At 35.5% G+C, this 20,549-nt stretch overlaps 1 protein-coding gene across 7 annotated transcripts in view; it reads left to right on the forward strand.

The window, feature by feature from the left end:
- Window positions 1–20,549, forward strand: part of CHD2 (chromodomain helicase DNA binding protein 2) — a 191,946-nt gene that overhangs the window by 80,397 nt on the left and 91,000 nt on the right. For all 7 annotated transcript variants that reach the window (XR_008913859.1, XM_007479400.3, XM_007479402.3 and 4 more), the window contains 5 exons: window positions 8,391–8,622; window positions 13,693–13,779; window positions 14,503–14,564; window positions 18,033–18,155; window positions 19,419–19,568. Coding sequence is in view for 6 of the 7 variants with exons in the window: in XM_007479400.3 (XP_007479462.1) it covers window positions 8,391–8,622; window positions 13,693–13,779; window positions 14,503–14,564; window positions 18,033–18,155; window positions 19,419–19,568 (654 nt within the window). In the remaining variant the exon portion in view is untranslated. The remainder of the gene's footprint in view (window positions 1–8,390; window positions 8,623–13,692; window positions 13,780–14,502; window positions 14,565–18,032; window positions 18,156–19,418; window positions 19,569–20,549) is intronic.

A 20,549-nucleotide genomic window follows, 5' to 3' on the forward strand; every position in this document is an offset into this window, starting at 1 on the left:
AAGGAATTCAGGGTATTAGGATAGGAAGTGGTAGTGAGAGTTGAGGCAATTTGAGTGAACTACACTGACTCCATCTTGTGACTTAATTCTGGAGTTAGCTTAGTTTGTTTCTTTTCAATTATGGGCCTACTCTATATTCTGGATTGTGAGAAAACTTCATTCAGTTTGGGGGATTGGGGAAGAACCTTATTGCATTTGTTTTAACCCAGCTTGGGTGGCTGGGAAATGGGACTACTTGTACCTGTTGTACCCTTAACCAAGGACCTTCCTAGGCTCAAAACGTAGTAAGATCCTTAAATTGATTCAAGTTTTCTCATAATTGTACATCTCATGCAACTTATATGTCTTATCTGAAAATTGGCCCCATACTGATCAATCGCTTATTGTTTGCATGTTCCTTGAATTGTTTACAGATCCTTGGGGGGTTATGTATGTTTGTGTAAAAACTTGAATTCAAGGAATTGTACCTGTTCATTCTCTGCCTTCCAACTTGGAAAGTCCCGAATTTCCTTCAATTAAAACTTAGATTACCTAATGTATTGTTACCTTTTAATTAATTGGTCTTATTTAATTATTTTTAACTTATGAAAGTTTGCAGTCCAATTGTAACCTGAGAAAGGGTCCTGGTCCTGATTTGTTGGGCAGTTGCCATGCATTGCTTAATAAATTGATTCTGCTCAGAAAATTGAACCTTTGTTTCCTCAGTCATTTCATCTTTCACTTATTACACTGGTCAAAGTCAGACTTTGTTGATTAGCCTAATGTCAGTAGAAGTACAGACACACACACACACACACACACACACACACACACACACACACACACGACTATTATTTATGGCTGTCAAAATGAAACCTTATTGCTTATCCCAAGTAATTCACATCCTGCTATGAGAGTAATTGGTGACTATTTCAGAGATGGGCTTTACAGAGGAGACCTTTCTAAATTGCAGTTGCTCCCAAGTAGAAGAGATTCCTAAGGAGGTACTCAGTATCCTATCATTGGAGATCTTCTACATACTTCTTTAGATGTTTTTATTCCTACTCACCCTTTAAAACCTAACTTAGAAGTTACTGCCTCCACTTGAGAACTCACATATAACACTTAGCATTGTACTTAAAATGTTATTGCATATTAGTACTATCTATCAAATCCTCCTCCTATGATTTGATTTGAATGCTGCCTCGGCAAAGCCAAAGTTCTATAATGTGAAGTCACTTGACCTATTGAAAACTTCCTGTTTTTAAGGGGAAGAAGTTCAATGAACAATAAAACTCAAATTCATATCTTCATTGAATTGAAGGTGAATTAGAACATTGAGTTTCTTCACCAGCTTCTTGTCATTGTGTTCAAAATTTCAAATCTCTATATTTTAATAATCTTCCTTTCATAACATTGTTCTAGGCACCTATGTTTTCAACTTGGGTCAACATTTACTCCTGCTTCTCCTATACTCTTCCTATCTAATCAGTTTCCACATCTTGTAAATTCCCTTTCTCCAACATAGTTTAAATCTCTATCTTTCCATTCACATAGCCATTCCTTGGTTCCCTTATTTCCTCTTACCTGTTTATATGCAACAGCCTGCTGATTGAACTGCTGGCATCTATTTTTCTCTCTCTTAAGTTCATCTTTCACAGAGTTTTCAAAATAACCTCCCTAAATTACAAGTCATTTTCAGGAACACGGAATTGCTCCATTGCTTTAAGAATAAGATAGAAAATTCAATTTAGCATTTAAAATTCTTCTGTATGATCTCTGACCTTTCCAAATGAATGTCAGATCACTTCTTTTAATACCCTTCAAACTTTTCCAGTCAAACTGTCTTATTGGTCTTGAGTGAAATGCAACTGCCTCCCTCCCCTCCCCCCTTCATCTCAAGGCTCAGCCCAAATGCCCAAATGCCACTTCCTACTTATCAGAGCATTTACTGTTTCCTACTTATTAATCATTTTTCCTTCCTAATATTTTATATAATATATACTTATACACAAATTATAAACCCCTTGAGGACTGTTTTTCTTTAGCTTTTAAAAAAATTTCCAGTGTGTTTCATATAGTAAATGCTTAAAAAGAATTTGGATTAGATTGGATGTTTATGGAGAAAGGAATGAAAGTGAAAGGGGAATGCCTTGTGTTATACTGATTTCCTGGGTAGAATTGGCCCTTTTTATACTAACAAAAGAGAAAACTGCTAATACTTAAATAACCAAAAAGAAACATTATTTATTTTGGATGTTGGTTGTAGTTTTTATTTAATGTTCAGTTTGGTAAACAAATGAAATGATAAATGATTAAAAGTTCTGGATGAGCTGTAAAACCACTTATCTTTTCTTAAAAATCAAATCACAGAATCTAGCTTTACTATTCAGGAAAACAGAATCAATGCTGTAAAAAAAAAACCAAAGCAGAACAAAACCCAGATGATCTTGACTGAAGGAATTATCCTCCATTTTGTTAGTTTATTGAGGGACAGGGCAGAGTATAAGCAAAGTAGGAATTGTAAAATGGAGGAGCAGTCCCTGTCCTAAAATGGATTCTGTTTGGCAGTCTTGTAGTTATTTCTGAAGCTGGGTGTTTTTTTTTTTAAATGAAATGTTTCAATGCTGCCCTCTGGTAGCTATCTTGGAAAATGCAGTTAAAAACAAAACAAAACTCATCCCTTAGCTTTCCTCTTAGAATCAATACTGTGTATTGGTTCCAAGGTAAAAGAGCAGTAAGGGCTTAATGTGGGTTAAGTGACTTGCCCAGGGTCACATAGCTAGGAAGTGTTGAAAATGCAGTTTTTACACCAAAATTATAACTCCAAGGATAAATCTTAGTGTAGATCCTGCCTTTCTTGTTTTCATAGAGAAGGGGTTCAATAGCCCTATGTTTCATCACTTCTGAAAGAATTTTAGGATAATACTGAGTCCTTTTATTATCAGGAATGTGTAAAATGAAGCCATTTTTTTCCCCTTTGAAAATTACGCTTGATGCCTTGGCCAGAATGCTTAATATCCATATCAATCCTAATACAGCTTGCAATTTACCTTGGTATATCACTTTTTTTCACTCATATGCAAGTTCAAAGGATTAATTTGTCATGTGTACTATTCTAGAATGTTATAGAACTAAGAGGGCTCATGTAACCTGAAACACCTTCCTGTATGGAAGAGAAGACCTGAGTCCAAAAAATAACCTTCTTTAGGGCAAAGTTATTGGTAACTCATAGACCAGACGCCATTACAACCTGCAAATAAGATTCCTTCCCCTTCCTCTTTTTTCTTCCCTTTGCCTCTTTTCTATGTTAATGTTTAATTAGAAATCTTGAGAATTTAGATTTTATGAATTTTATTTTCTATTTAAAAGACATTTTTTAGGATGGTTGAAAAGTATTTGGTAGAATTTCTGTAAATTACTTCTGTCTTTATATCTGATGTATATATAATTCTCATTGTTCTTGCAGTATAGGAGAGTATGTTACTGTAAAGAGACAGAAAGTTTGGATTTGTAATAGTCAGTAAGGAGAGACTGACTGTAGTTTCTTTTCCTTTTCTCTTATTTTTAAACCCTTACTTTCTATCTTGGAATCAATACTACGTATTGGTTCCAAGGCAGAAAAATGGTAAGGGCTAGGCAATGGGGGTTAAGTGACTTGTCCAGGGTCATACAACTGGGAAGTGTTTGAGGCCAGATTTGAACCTAGGACCTCCTGCCTCTAGGCCTGGCTCTCAATCCACTGAGCTACCCAGCTTCCCCCTGACTGTAGTTTCTTGAAGGGGTAACAGGAAAAAAATGTTTTAGAAAGATCAGTAAGTATCCCCATAAAACAGAAGATCAATTGAAGGCATAAAGAACAACTTAATAGGCCATTACATTAATTCTGGCATGGTCTGAAACTTTGGGAAAAAAAGATAAAAGGACCTTGTGAAGGATAAAAGAGTAGGAGAAATTAAAGATGAATATAAGGTTTCCTTATTTACTTCTCTCCCTCTCCCCCTTCTTAACTAATTGAATTATAAAACAGAACTATGCTTCAGCCCATAACTGATGATTAAGTATAAGTACTTCAGTTTGTTATTTAAAACTCACAATCTAACTCGCCTTTCCAAGCTTATTACATATTATTGTTTTTTGCATAAGCTCATGTTTGAGCCAAAGTAGATTATTTGTTATGTAAGACATTTTCTCTCTGACCTTTGTCTTTTTTTTTTGCATAGGCTATCCCTATCCTTTTTACTTGACTCTCTTAGACTCCCAAATTCAGTTAATCTCAGCCTAAATGCTACTTCCATCAAAATATTTTTCCTGATCCTCAGTTGTTGGTTTCCCTCTTGAAAATTACCTTTTATTTATCTGACCCAGTATTTTCTATTTACTTGTGTAAGTTTTCCCTTTCTTCATAGAATATAAATTCCTTGAAGATAGAATCTTTGTTTTGTCTTTGTGTTCTGAGTTCCCTGTGCAGTGCCTGGCACTTAGGCAAAATGATTTTAAGGAGTTATTGGATGAATTGAGTTAGTGTTCTTTGTGCCTAGTTTTAAAAACTTAACTGAATGCTTTATTTTTCATAGTAGCTAACTATAGAGAAATTAAAGATTTTCTTAAGTCCTAGAATATACATGATGATATTTGATCCTCATAATAATCTCTGTGAGCCACAGAAGTATTATCCCCATTTTATAGCAGAAACTCTGAGTTTAGTGCCCAGAATTGAGAGAGAGGACTTAGGAGCCTAGGGTTCTAATCAGTGTAACTAGAGGTTTGCCACTTAACCTTATCAGTAAAATGGAGAAAAATACTGTTTACATATTGCATCCGTAGATGTTATGAGGAAAATATTTTCAAACTTTAAAGCCCTGTATAAATTTGAGAACTCGTTAAGGTCACAGAGTAAATGTCTCATTCAGGTCCCAGTATTCTTCTACTAACAGGTTGTTCAGCAGGAAAGAGTTTGCTTGGAGGAGGGTCATGGGAAGAGGATTTGGTATGATGAGCAAAGACTTGTCTAGGATAGATCTCAGTTTACCTTGTCCACCCTCTTGTTTTTAGGTAGATAATGTGTTATTCTCATTTTATAGCTGAGGGCCAGAGAGATTGAGTAAATTGTGTGAACAAATTTTTCTCCATTGGCTATCTAGCTATCCAGGTCACCAGTTAAACCATTCTCTTTTCTTCAGTGAATTCAGGACTTGTATTACTATCTTTCTATTCCAACTCTTATTCTCATATTAGAAGGCTTCATTATACATATCGATACTTTTTCAAATACTATAACATTTCAATTCTTCAGTCTCTTCAGTTCTTGACTCCTCTATTCTAATTCATTTGCGGAAACATAGTCAAACCCTTCATCTTACTAGCATCCTCAGATGTTTCTCCTCTATGTTCATGAGGTCCCAAATTTCATTATCTTTATATTTCTTATAACTCTTATGTTTTTTTCTATTCCTTATCACCCTAACCCCTAATCTCCATTTTCTCCAACCCTTCACTTCTTTTCCATGCCATCACCTCTGCACTGACCATATTCTCTCTTTCCCATCTTGACCCGTTGGTGCAGGGATCCCCAAACTTTTTACACAGGGGGCCAGTTCACTGTCCTTCAGACCATTGGAGGTCTGGACTATAAAACCCTAAACCTAACCCTAACTGGGCAGCAGTATACACAGCACGGAATCCCCTCCCCGAGATCGCCACTCACCAAGGTGATGTTTTCCATTGTGCAGCCACATAATCCTTTGTGCAGGGCCTCGTTCTAAGGCACCATGCAAAGGATTATGTCACTGGAAGTAGTATTGTATGTGAGTGACACAGCACTTTGCGGCGCTGCCACATACAGTGCTCCTCTCACTGACCACCAATGAAAGAGGTGCCCCTTCCAGAAGTGTGGTGGGAGCCAGATACATGTCCTTAGGGGGCCGCATGTGGCCATGGGCCGCAGTTTGGGGACCCCTGCCTTGGTGAACCAGTTCAACTCTAATCTTTCCAGTTCCTCTCCTTGTCCAGTCACTTATCATGCCTTGCCAAACCCCAATCTTGGATTACTCCTATTAACTCGTTTCTTTTCATGCCACTGGAGGAAATCATCAGACTATGCTGATTGGTTTCACTGTACATTTATTCTATCTAGTCTTAATCTGGCCCCTCTATCATTAGTCTGTCTTCTTATTCCTCTCTCATTCGTTCACTATTTTACTCTCTACTGTAGTGATTCTAATTTTTTTCCTCTATTTTCTAGCCTCCTACTGTATCTCCTCCCTCCGCATTTTCTGCTGAAGTCCTCTCTTCGTACTGCACTGACAAAATTGAAGCCATCCAATGGAAGTTTTTAAAATATTTTTCCAGTATCAAATATATATATATATATATATATAATGTCATCTGGAATAACTGGCCCTCTTCCTATCTTTCCAATTTTTGTATACTTCATTCTCCTTCATGACCTCAACATTCCAGCTATACTGACATTTTCTGTTCCTTGCAAACCTTATTTCAATCCCTGACTTTATATTTTTTTATTTTTTACTATATGTCCCTCATGCCTGGGATACTCTTTCTCCTCACCTCTGCCTTTTATTTAGCTTCCTTCACTCTCATCTAAATCCTACCTTTTGCAGGAGTCCTTTTCCTATCCTCCCCAGTTGCTAATTAATCCCTTCCTCTCATCTATTTTGTACATATTTTGTATGCATTTTCTTCCAGATTAGAATGTGAGCTCCTTGAGGTCAAGAACCATTTTTTCCTTTTCTTTGTATCCTTAGGACTTAGCATAGGGCCACAATAAATTATTATTGGATGTCCAGGGTTATAGCTAATATACAGTAGGTAAGAGAGAACTTGAACTCTTTACTCATTCTATTTTCTGTGGCATTATGCTGCTTCCCTAAAAGTAAGTTGCTTTTTATATGTGGCTTTTCATTTATTTTTCTCTTCTGAGTCAGTGATCAGTTTTGAAAAAAAAAATACATGAGCATACTATATTGAAATATCTTTTTCTAGTTAAGTTATGGGATAAAATAAGAGTCTGCTATAAAATAAATGAAATGGTGTTCCATGATTAAAAAAAATCACATTTTATTAAACCACAGAAGAGTATTCTTTATTTGCCAAATAAATAATTGGATACAAATTAAATGAGCAATGTAAAATTAGATTATGTTGCTCAAAAATCTTTGACCCACATCAAGTTTTTTAACTTTATACTTCAACTTGCAGCTGATTAGGACATCGTACAATTAATAGGGTATATAGTTAAAATAACCAGGAGAATAAGAAAAAATAGAGATAGACATATAGCACTTAAATGTTTTCATAGTGCTTTACATACATTATACATTTGATTTTTATAATCACCATGTGAGTTGAGTGTTACAGATATTAGCTGTGTTCTTTCAAATGAGCAAACTGAGGTCAAGAGAGGTTATTTAGACTTGCCTACATTACATTAAATGTATAAGGGGGAGTTTGAAGGAAGGTCTGCCTTGTCTCCCAAGTCTAATTTTCTATGCATTATGCTCTGCTGCCCTTCAATAGTGAGAGAAAGCTGTGAGAATGTACTAGAAAATCTAGGCATGCTGCTAATGAGTATCAGTGACAGCATAGTATAGAGCTGGTGAACTCAATGGCTATTGGGGAAACCCAAAGCTATATTTCATATGTGGTATATACATTTAGCTGCAGGCTAGAATGTGGTCCAGGGCCCCACCTGCTGGCCATATGGATGGGCATATGCTGTCTTTTGAGGAGGTTTTGATTTAAAATAGCATAAGCCCATTCATCTCTTGCTTAGTTTTCTTTGTAGCTGTAGGAATAATACTTCATACATAACCAGATGAAGTTCAAATAGTCTCCTGACTTAGAGATTGCTATTGCAAAGAATTTGTTCAAAATTTGCAGGATAGGTTCAAGATGCAAATTAATGTTATACCTAGTCTAGCTTTTTAGTAAAAATTAATATAGTGATATCAAAGTGCTTTCTGATTTACAAAGAACTTTCCTTAACAGCTATCCATGGAGGTAAGACAGTACAAAGATTGCTATTGCCATTTTATAGATTTTGCAAGTAAGTCTCAAAGAACTTAATTGGATACACAGTAAGTCCTATACTTTTGCCTCCCCTTTCAGCAAAGATTAAAACATGAGATTTAATGTTATCATAGTTGCCATACAAAAGCTGTACTAAGCACTAGAATGGAGATGTGCAATATAAGGTGGACTTAGTGTTGGCCGTTCACCAAAAGTGTTAGGAGTATGATGAAAGTGTGGCAGATATTTTTGACAAGGGTATTCAATATAAGTAATAAATGAATAATATAACATTCTTATAGTTAATGACCTTGATGACATTTTTCTGATTTCTTTATTGGATTAATTTAACATAGTCTTAATTTTTTTTCTCCAAAAAGTCATTCAGCATCCGAAGAAGCATCAGGCTCAGACTCAGCTAGTCAGTCTGAAAGTGAGCCAGGCAGTGAGCCAGGCAGTGGCCATGGCAGTGAATCAAACAGCAGTTCTGAATCTTCAGAGAGTCAGACTGAGTCTGAAAGTGAATCAGCAGGTTCCAAATCCCAGCAAACCCCACCAGAAGCCAAAGAAAAGCCAGCCTCTAAGAAGGAACGTATAGCTGATGTTAAAAAGGTATTTTCTATTTTCATGAAGTCCAAATCTGGTATTTGAAGATCCTTTGTTTCCCTGAATAGAACCTGTGTTGTACTTGAAAGATGAAAACTCATTGAAGTGTTAACATCCTTCTGGATATAAAATTTAGATTAATTCAACATAATGCTTGTTATTTACCTACTATGTGTAACATATTGTATTGTTTGCTTCTATCCACATTTATTGATCTAGTATTTTTTATTAATAACAAATGTTAGGAAGTGGAAGATACTTAACTATTCATTTCACAAAATTTAGGATTTGATAGATGGGGAGGATGCATTTGAATTCTGTTTGATTTAAATTTCCAATCCCCAAAAATATGCACCAAGAAGCAAAGTTATTATCACTTTTACTCAGCTCAATTGAAAAGAAAAATAGAGCAAATAAATAAACTACTTATTTTTGTCATTTCCTTTTGGTTTACTTGGGGAGATGAGTATTTGTTATCTGGGATTGAGACCTTTTCAAAGATGCAGGGTTTTCGGGAGGAAGTATGCCAAGTGTATTTGACAGATAGTATGGGGCAGTGATGGTGAACCGATGGTACAGGTGGCAAAGATGGCATGCAGAACACTCTGTGGGCACATGCCTCCCCCCGGCCCCCAAGTTCATTACTGGAAAGGCGAGGAACTCAGGCAGAGCTGCTCTCCCCACCTCTCCACTGTGTCTGATGACATTTCAATTGGGAGCTCACAGGGAGTAAGGTCAGTGACTCACAAGTGGCAGAGCTGGAGGGCAGCAGAGTGCTTGGGCCACTCCCCTTCCCCTTCCTACACTCATTGAGGACATTCCTTACTTCATCCACCAACCAGCCCAATGGTAGTATTTTCGCCCTCTCTTGTGTAGGGTAAAGGAGGAGGCAGGGTATGCCTGGCACTTAGTGAGGTGGGGGAGCATAGCACTTGGTCTCTGGGTTGAGGTGGGGTGGGGTGGGGGTGGGGCTCAGCACTCCATCTCTAAAAGGTTCATTATCACTGGTATAAGGTAATTGGCTGAGAACTTCATGTTTACAGCAAAAGTTGATTTCAACAATTGGTGAGGAATTGAACCTGTAGCAATGCTAACTGGGGAAAAAGGATATATGATAAAAGAAGGGAGGTTCAATGGTCTTTTATAGGGGAAGGAACTTAAGGGCAATGCCTGCCCAGCAGCGCAAACAACTGTTAATGGCACTTATAGAGACAGACAGGAAAGGGTTATAAACTGAAAGATGGTAGGCCATGTGTTGAAGAAAGGAGGAGGCTAGCTTTTTCTTGTGCTTATGAATGATGTTTTAATGTAAGAAGTGCTTAAGAGATGATTTGGGGTTGGAGTTTAGGTAAACCTCATGCTGGAGGATAGTCATAGCTTTTTGGGAAGGAAATCAGAAGTAGAAGAAGTTGTAAAACAAGGCATATATTACTATTAACATGATCACATGACTCTTCTGAGAGTTAATATGAATAACTGCTCAAAAGAAATTTAGTTATTAGATTCAGAAATGATTTCTCCTTACTTAGGTAAGACATATGTTCTTAGCATAACAAAAAGGATACTCCTGGCAGAATTTCTTAAATTTCCACTAAATGATTTCTATTAACTGAGAATGTTTATTACAGGTTTTATTAATGATAGGTGGGGAGAAAGAGGATGGTTATGTCAAAGGATGAAAAGTAAAGCAAGTGATACGAACAAGTATGATGTCTTGATAATCATATAACTAACATTTCACCAGTTTTTGTTTTTAATATATAACCTTATAAATATAAATGAAGTTTAACTATAGTTTTTATTTACTTGCCCAAAACTGTATAGCTTATAAAAGGCATACTTCATTTTATTGTACTTTGTAGATACTACATTTTTAATAAATTGAAGATTTGTGGCAACCTTGTATTGAGCAAATCTATTGGTGCCATTTTCCCAGCAGCATGTATTCACATCATGCCTGTTACATTTTGGTAATTTTTGAAATATTTAAGACTTTTTCCATTATTATTTGTTATTGTGATCTCTGATCAGTGATTTTTAATGTTACCTTTGTAATTGTTTTGGGGGCACCTTGGGCCATGCCCATTTAAGATGGCAAACTTAATAAATATTGTGTATGTCTTGATTGTTCCATCAACCATCTAGTCCCTATTCTGTGAGATACAATAATATCAAAATTAGGCCATTTAATAACCTTATAATGGCCTCTAAGTGTTCAAAGGGAAAGGAAGAGACAATTAATGTGGCAAACTTTATTGATGTCAGATTTTAAGAAATTGCCAGTCATCAGTCTTCAGTAGCTACTACCCTGATCAGTCAGCAGCCATCCACATTGAGCCAAGATCCTTTCACCTGCAAAAAGATTATGATTCATTGATGGTATTTTTTTTTAGCAATAAAGTATTTTAAAAATTAAGATATGTACATTTTTTAGAAATAATACTATTGTTCACTCAATAGACAACAATATGGTGTAAACATCTTTTATACGTACTGGGAAACAAAAAAAATTCATGTGACTGACTTTATCATATAATTCATTGTATGATGGTGGTCTGGAACTGCTGACCCTGCAGTATCTTTGAGGGTAATGCCTCTATTAGATTTCAAAATGATATTTAGAATTTAGGGAAACATTCTGGGGGAGTTAATGATTATTGATTCATTAAAATAAATGATGGGTAAAGGAATGTATAGTGAAGTAGATCTTTTATTTCTAGCTTACTAAGAAGGTATCAAAGTAGAAAGTAGTCATTTTAATATCTGTGTAACAGAATTCTGGATAGTCTATGTATGTTAGGAATATGATTTAATTTCAGGTAGCTAAAACTGTTGTTCTTGTGTAGTCAGAAAACATTTAATTAAAAAGATAGAGTAAGAGGAAATAGCAGTTCTCCCAAAATGGGTTTTCCCAATATGTGGGTGCCCTAATGCCTATTTTTTTGAGGAATAAGTAGTTTTTTGATTGACCTGCTACTTACTTCTCAGGACTGTTGATTGGATTTAGGGTTAGGGTTAACCCCCTTTAACATTTTTTCTGGGTCAGATTAGAAGAACCCTAATTTTCTGTACATGAAACCTTTTGCATAGGAAAAAAGGTTAGAATAATATAACAAAAGTTAGGTCTTAATTGTGAGTTTATTGAATTTTTTTTTTTTAGATACAGATGAACATATCTGTAGCCAGAAAGGAAAAAACTAGTACAGAAAGGGCATTCCAAAATTAGACAAGGGGATGATTATTGGAGCAAGGCTTTTGAGGTGGGAGAGGTCAAGGGTACTGGTAGAAAGAGACTGTTTAAACCTCAAAAGGGGAAAGAAGGAAAAGGAGAAGAGGTAGAGAGGAAGGGAAAGAAAGGTGGAATAGCCAATAATGTGATCAAATTACAAATTTACAGAAATGGAGAGTAGTGGAATAAAATGGTGTGATTCTTGAATGGCAACCTCAGGACCTGAAGCGAAACACAAACAGATCTTTGTGTAGCAAAAATTCTGGCAACCAAAGGAAGGATGGATTGGAGTGTATAAATGCTAGAGCTAGGAGTATAAGTCAGGATGCTATTGTTGTAGGTCTAGGTATTCAAGTGATGGCAGCAAGAGGACACAGGCGAGGTTAGAAGGGAGTGTTGAAGATTTGAATTATCTACCTGGATGCAGAAGGGAATGATGAAGTAAAAGTCATGACAGAGGGCCAAAATTCTAAGGCAGAAGAGTGGTAAGGGCTAGGTAATGGGGGTTAAGTGACTTGCCCAGGATAACACAGCTGGGAAGTATCTGAGGCCAGATTCGAACCTAGGACCTCCCATCTCTAGGCCTGACTCTCAATGAGCTGAGCTGCCCCCCATGACTTTACTCTTAAAAAATATATATGTTAAATTTGAGATAGCTGTAGAGGTTTCCTGTAGTAAAGATGGTTTGTGAAGGTAACTAAAGATGTGGCTCTTGGGCTTGGGTGGGATAGATCTGAGGAATCTGTGTAGCTAAAGAATTTTAAGTTAGACATCTATAAGAAGTTAATCTTGGGGAATGAGAGAGTGTCCAGAAGAATGTGTAGAAAAAAAAGGAAAGTCCAAAGACTTGAAAGACAACTATGAACCTGAACTAGGCAGAATGGTTCAAGGAGAGGAAGCAGAGGCAGGATGTATATTTAGTTTTTTATAAAGGTTGGCTAAGAAAGGAAAGAAACATGTAGGATATTAATATCTTGAGGGGATAGCAGGGCCAAGTGAAAGGCATCTTTGTAGGGATCAGGGAATTTATAGGGAGAGATTGAAAATTGGAGAGGGGATAGGTAAATCATTTAAATTCTTTTAAGTCTCAAATTCCTTATGGAGACAAGAACTATAATACCTTCATCATAGGGTTATTGTGAGGCTCAGATCAAAGTGTTTTATAAACATTAAAGGCCTATTTTAATGTCAATTATTTATTTTTATTAGTAATGCTCTGATATGTGGTATAGTCTTAGACTCGAGCAGAACTTGGTTGAAGTCCTGCTTCTGGGCTTGACTGGCTGTGTACCCATGAGATTTATTTCAGTCTAGAATTTTCATATTAGATATTCCTTATACCAGTGAAATAGATGTGGCTAGAAATGTGGCTCTTGGGCTTGGGTGGGATAGATCTGAGGAATCTGTGTAGCTAAAGAGTTTTAAGTTAGACTGGATTGACCTCAGGACCCTTTCCTTTTCCTTGCTGATTATATTCATCTGAGCTGTATAAAGGTACTAGTAGCAAAATGCAGATGTATAGTACTCTAGTATGTGTTGAAGAAGTCTTTTTAAAAAAGCAAGTAGAAGTGTCATTTGAATGCTATTCATATGGGGGATGTAGTTAAATCTGTTAACAAAATATAATGTAAGAAAAGAAATGCTAAAATCTTGTGGTTCTGAATTTGTTACTGGGCAATGCTATTCTCATAATATTTTAAAAATATGTTGCTTTAATAATAGTCAATATGGCAAAAACAAATGAACCTGACAAAACTCAAATTATTCTAATACAATTATTTAAAGTTCTGAAAACAAGACACTAAATGGAATGATGCAGCTCCTCCAAAAGTCTCTTTATTTTTCAGATGTGGGAAGAGTATCCTGATGTGTATGGAGTTAGGAGGTCAAATCGAAGTCGACAAGAACCATCTAGATTTAATATTAAAGAAGAGGTAAGAAAATAAGTGAGAACTGTAAGACTGCACGTCCCACACTGTATTCTTTGGCACCCTGTGTAGTCTGTGTGTGAGTAGGGATTGAGGGAATAATGTAATATAAAAGTTTAATAAATTTATTTGAAGACCTAAAGCATTCTGCAACCAAATAGGGAAACATTGCTCCAAGGGAATATTAGACCTGAAACTTTTCTTTTTGCTTGACATGCAACTCTTCTTTCAGTTTCATAGAATCGAGTTGGTGACTATTTAAGCATCTTTGAAAATAGGCTTTCTTTTATATAGTTGTTGTAGCATAGTACTGTTTGCATGTAAGATACTAGAAAATGCTGTTTGGTTATTTAGAAATTAATACATCATAGTATCTCACATACTTGGTAGTAAAATAACATTAAATTGATCCCCTTCCATCCTTTTTTTATTCCAGGTTACTTATTCATTTAGCCCCATTTTCCTGGAAAACATTTGAGCAAAAGTGTCTGGCTCTCTAAATATTTCAGTGCACGCTATTATAGAAGAGAAGAAATGAAATGTTATATTTTTTATTTTAATGACCCTACTAATGGAATGCTTAGGTTTTTCTTTAGTCAGTCTATCATTCTAACAGTATGGACTAGTGCTGATTCCAAAGTCAGTGTCATTCCTAAGAACCACAAATAAAACCTATTATCTACTTTATCCTTTTTCTTTCTTCCTTTTTTTGCACTGTCCTCCTTGAAGGCAAGTAGTGGTTCTGAGTGTGGGAGCCCAAAAAGAAGAGGCCAGAGGATACTGAAAAAACAGTAAGTCTAAATGGGAGTAATTGTTTGTCCAATAGTTTTTGTCCTTTTTTTTTAAAGCATAGTATAATTTTGGAAAAATTATTGATGCCCCAAATTCTAGTTCCTACTAAATACCTCAGCTCTAGGGAGAACAGGTAAGCAAGTTCTTGAACTGTAATTTGAGAAATCTCAGCTTGTTTTTTATCTGATTATTAGTTCTTTTTCTTAAACAACATCTCCAAGCCCACCAGATAAATAGTATAGTCATTTTTCACAGATTTAAATAAGTTTTTGTCTAAGAATAGTAAAAATGAACCAGTCTTGCTAGTAGCATTTTATGGAAGAGCAATAAATAAGATTTTTAAAAATTAAAATTTCCTATTTTTCCTTTGCTACAATGAAAATATACTTGTGATTCATTCTTCTTCTTCCTGGGCATAACCCTTCCTCTGTATCTTTGAATTTATACTATTTATGAGTATTTTATAACATTCTTCTTAACTTCATGATAAATTTATATTTTGGTTAAAATCTGTTGTACATTTTAATCTCCTTAAAGAAGTAACTCAATACCTCTTATACTGTTGGTCTTTCCAGAATAAAAGAAATGGAAACATTTAATATTACCCTATCCAGAATCAGCTCAATTTTCATATGCTTTAAATATTTTTCCAAAGATGGGAGAAGTACATCATCAGCTTTAATATTAAGTAGCCATTTTTGTATATTGGGTGTATTGGCAAACCTTTGTCCTGATCTAGACAGTTAGTAGTCAAGTGGTCACAATGCCTCATGGAACTTAAGCTTTCTTTGTTGTCTGTATTGAGGTACAGGAAGGTTCTGCCCCACACCCACCTACTTCCAAAGTGGAAGGCTTGATTTTTCTGTGATTCATTAGGATGGGAGTAGAAGAGATGCCTTTCACTTTCTCATTCTTCAGCCACCCATGTGCTGTTCCCTGTGTCCTCAGGATCTAAATGAGATAATGCCTATCTTTTCTCTAGTCTATATTTGGGTGATAGTTTACCCTTAAAGTCAGCAATTGGGTGCCACGCAGAAGATGGCTTGTAAAGTCAGTGCCCATGGCTGCCTAGTATGGCATACACTTTTAGGTTGCAGTTAGAGAGGCTCAGGATAAAGAAGAGAGACGAGTTACTTCCAGTTGATCCTAAATACTGTGCTCAGTGCTGGAGGACACTGTATTTATAAAAGATACTGATAAGCTGCTCTGGGAATAAGGTTAAAGAGTGTATAAAATGGATAGAGAACTGACTTCAGAACAAGGGAGACCTGGGTTCAAGTCCCACTTCTGAAACATCCTAGCTTTGTAACACTGGCAAATAAGTTAACCTCTCAGCATTCTAGGCAACTCTCAAAGACTATAAACTTCAGACAAGATGAGAACCTGTAGTAGCAGAGGAAATATTATTTGTAAATTCGTTGTATCAGTGAAACCATCCCTATCCCTAACAAGAACTATACAGTAACATAAAGGTCACTTCTGAAGGTCAGCAGACACTATAGACTGTGTACAGAGTGTTGTAACTTTAAAAATGGGGTTGGTTTGCTTTAAAGAATGCCTATTCTTGGGGGCAACTGGGTGGCTCAGTGGATTGAGAGTCAGGCCTAGAGATGGGAGGTCCTAGGTTCAAATCTGGCCTCAGACACATCCCAGCTGTGTGACCCTGGGCAAGTCAACCCCCCCTTTCGTCCCCCCCCCATTACCTAGCCCTTACCACTCTTCTGCCTTGGAGCCAATATGTATTGATTCTAAGATGGAAGGTAAGGGTTTATTTAAAAAAAAAAAGAATGCCTATTCTCAGCTAACAATTTGACTTCTGAACAGAAGGGTATGATTAGGTTGTAACAGAATCAGTGAAGAACTGTGTAGAAGTAGTGTAAAGGATATAAGAGAAATGTTTTTCTGGAAGAAGAGGTGGAGGGGAGTTGGTCATTTATGAAAAGTGAAGGGTGTTTGAAGGACATCCCTCACATTCCCCTTATGTTCACACTGCAAGAGACCTTGGAGAAAGGTCTTATCACATACAGGGTTCTTCCTTCTTGGGATTTATGGGATGATGTGGTCAAGGGTCACACAAGTTAGATGAACAAGAATGCATTGCTAGCTTTTCTGATGGAGAAAGTTATTCACATTGAACAGGTCACAGATTCATAAAAATAAAATGTTGCTATGTTTTGTGGAGTCAAAGGTGAAAAAACACTATTCTTTTATTATAGCCTAGGCCTTAGGGCACCCTCTGTATATAGTATTATATAATAGAAAGAAACTACAAGTCAGAAAAATCTAGGCTTTCCTCAGTAGGTAAGTATTGTTAAAGACTAAGAAGGAGTAGCTTTCAAAAGAAGAAACTATAAACTATAAACAACAATATGAAAGAATGGCCAAAATTACTAAGAGAAATGTGAATATAAAAATTTTTTTTCCATCCTTTTCTTACTGACAAAGATGACAAATGAAAATGATAAATGTTAGAGAGCCTATAGGAAAACAGAAACACTAATGTCCTTTGGAATTAATACAAGTAAATGTTGGAGAACATTTAGGAAGATAAGAACAATAACATACCTCTGTATTAATTGGTTCAGGTATTTTGGAAGGCAATTTGGAACTATATAAGAAATTATATGAGAAAAATCACTAACTTGTACATACCCATTGACTCAGGGATATCATTAGTAGGCAATGCAAATGAAGTCAAAATCAGAAAGTAAAGTTTCAGTGCATAAAAAAAAATTAGCAGCCCTTTTGTGGCAGCAAAAACTTAGAATCAAGTAGTAGGTGCCCATTGATTGGGGAATGGCTGAACAAATTATAGTATATGAATATGATAGAATATTATTTTTCATGAGAAATAACATCAAACTATCAAAGAATTCCAGGTTGAAATAGGTAGAGGAAAATAAGCAGAACTAATGGAAAACTTTATACAATAACTATAATATAGAGTAAAACAACATTTTGAAACTTTAGAATTCTGATCCATAAAAGATCTTTGTTCTTAGTTCTATTATCACATACTTCTCTGACATCACCATAACTTTAAAAAATTTCAACTAAAAAAATTCGCCTTGATTTTTCTTTGAAACTGAATTCTTTGATAAATCAAGGATTTTTTATTTCTTGAATGGATAGTTAGGGCTTTATTACATCATGTAAAAGATGTGAAAAATTTAATACCAACAGTTATTTATTTGTCAAATGCACTTATTAAAAAATACAAACATAAAAATATATTTGTATCTTTTTTCCCCTGAACTTAGAGAATCATTAGAAAAGAATATAAAATTCTATGAAACAATATAGACATTAACCAGAGCCAAACTTAGTCCCACTAATCCTTAAGTCGAATTCACTATTCAGTAAATTTCTGCACATCAAAATGTGTTTCATTAGCTTTCTTTGTATTCCTTTTGGATGAACTCAGTTGAAATTCTAGTAAAAATTCTTTATTTTGTACTTGATTACAGAGAAAAATGGAAAAAGGAGGTTTCTGAGGAAGAGGATGAGGAAGATGACCAAGAACAAGGTACTAGTGCAGAGAGTGAACCAGAACAAAAAAAAGTGAAAGCCAGACGCCCTGTCTTGAGGAGGTGAGTGATTCTTTTCTTTATCTGTGAATCTGGAGTTTTGTATGTTTTGCTTATATTGTATACATTGTTGGTTGGTAGAAAAACAAATTACCAGAGTAGGTTTCTTTAACACAAAAAGAAAGGATTAATATGTACAAGTAAAGCTTTCTTGTGAGAAAGAATAAAAGTTAAATCTTTTATGCTTGAGTTTTTAAAATATAAAGTGGATAAAATTCTGGGAAATATTGAGACTATTTGCTTCCTTAATGATTTTAGTTCAGGATTCAAGAAACATCACGTATAACAAAGATATAAACTATATGGTATGAAATATATGCAGAGATTATAGGAATAAGGAGTAGGAATAGAAATAAGATGAAGGCCTTCTGATGCTGATTCTTCATATTTAAATTCCAGCTGGACTATTTGGGTTTAGAAAGGGAAGGGAAGAGTGGTTCCTAGTCAAATATTTTCGTAAACCTTGTATTTTGCTTGCTTTTAAAAAAGTCAACATTCCCTGTGCTATTATGGGAGTTGTTTATTCATACTAAATTAGTGTTACTTTAGACAGACTATTAGAACATCCTGAATGGTATCATTAATTAACAAGTAATGGGAGTTTTGATTAGTCAAGAATAAAAGAGGGGTGTGTGTGTGTGTGTGTGTGTGTGTGTGTGTGATTTTTTTGGATTGGGAGATTAAGGAAGATTTGGAGGGTGTTATGGGGAGGGAAAGGCAAAGAACAGGAGATGGAAGAGCTCCTAGCAAACTTTACCTACTTTGCAATAATATTGTCTAGGCTCCCAGTACAATCTAAGTTACTGAAATCATCTTCTGTGTCATCTTTGTTGTGGGTATGATTGATAACTGAAGTTTGAGTTGAAAATAGTTTATACTTTCCTTGCCGCTCTGTATTCTCTTTCTCCTCCTTTTCTATTATTGGTACCATGTTGGTAAATTTCCCTCATGTTCCTTTTAGAATCTATATCACCTTTAATCTCTATTCAAATATTGTTCTGTGCAATAGGGAATACAATTACATGACCTACTTTTTCATGTTTTATTTCTGAAAAAGTAAAATACACCTGTGGAAAACTTCATTAAGGCTGGTAATTCTTTAGTGGTAAGCAACTTGCTAAATTTTAATCTTCCTTAATGAAAATACTGGCATTGTGCCATTTCTATTCTTTCTATATATGTGTGTATATATATCTATATCTATATGTGTATGTTTGTATATGTACATATACATATATTGTTATTATCATTGTTAACTCCTTTTAGAACAGTGCCTAAAACCAGTGTTAAAAAGCAGCAGAAGCCACAGCGAGGAAAAAGAAGAAAGAAACAGGATTCTTCTGATGATGATGATGATGACGATGATGATGAGACTCCAAAAAGACAAACTCGTCGCAGAGCTGCCAAAAATGTCAGGTATATTGGGTTCTAGGATATATTGCTCAATCATGTAAAACAGGGTAGTTCAGTTTAATCAAAGATGATGTTTATTGAGAAAAATTTTCATTTGATACTATATGACTCTATTTAGATTTCCAGAGAGAAAAGTCTTGTTTTATGGCCAGAGAATTCTTCTCTATCATTGGCCATGTCATCTTGCAGATGTGCTATGTTGTCTACAAGAGGAAAAAAAAAGAATAAAGTTACATATGTATCAATGGGCTATTGGGCTTTATCTACCCAAGCAAAATCAAAGATTATACCCTATTGATAGTATCACCTTTGATTGTGTGTGTATACACAGCCACATGTATATATGCATTTAAATGTATATATGTTTGCGTATATGAAGCTTACTTTTTCTCATGAAAGCTTCTCAGGTTCTGTTGATTGTTTGGTATTGCTATATGACTCAACAATCCCTTTGTATTTTTGCTTACTTATCTACAAAATGGAGATGCCTTTTACCACTTCTCGCGAAATTAACCAATGCTGTTTTTCACACCCTTGAAGAGAAATTAGAGTACGCATAAATATAAATTATAGCTTTGTAGATACCAAATTTTATTTTAAGCAGGATCTTAGAATGTTTTGTTCTTTATTGATGTTCACTAGAGACTATAGAATAGCATTAATTAAAATGAAGAATGAACCAATACCTTGCCCTTTTTTTTGTTTGTTTGTTTAATAATCCTTACCTTCCATCTTGGAGTCAATATTGACTCCAAGGCAGAAGAGTGGTAAGGGCTAGGCAATGGGGGTCAAGTGACTTGTCCAGGGTCACACAGCTGGGAAGTATCTGAGGCAAATATGAACCTAGGACCTCTCATCTCTAGGCCTGGCTCTCAATCCACTGAGCTACCCAGCTGCCCCCCTTCCTTGCTATTTTTATTGCTCACAATTTCCTATTTATTTTGTATATACAGTTGTCTCTTGCTATATTGTGGTTCACTTATC

The sequence above is a fragment of the Monodelphis domestica genome, chromosome 1 (genome assembly GCF_027887165.1).
Source record: "Monodelphis domestica isolate mMonDom1 chromosome 1, mMonDom1.pri, whole genome shotgun sequence".
Taxonomy (NCBI): Eukaryota; Metazoa; Chordata; class Mammalia; order Didelphimorphia; family Didelphidae; genus Monodelphis; species Monodelphis domestica.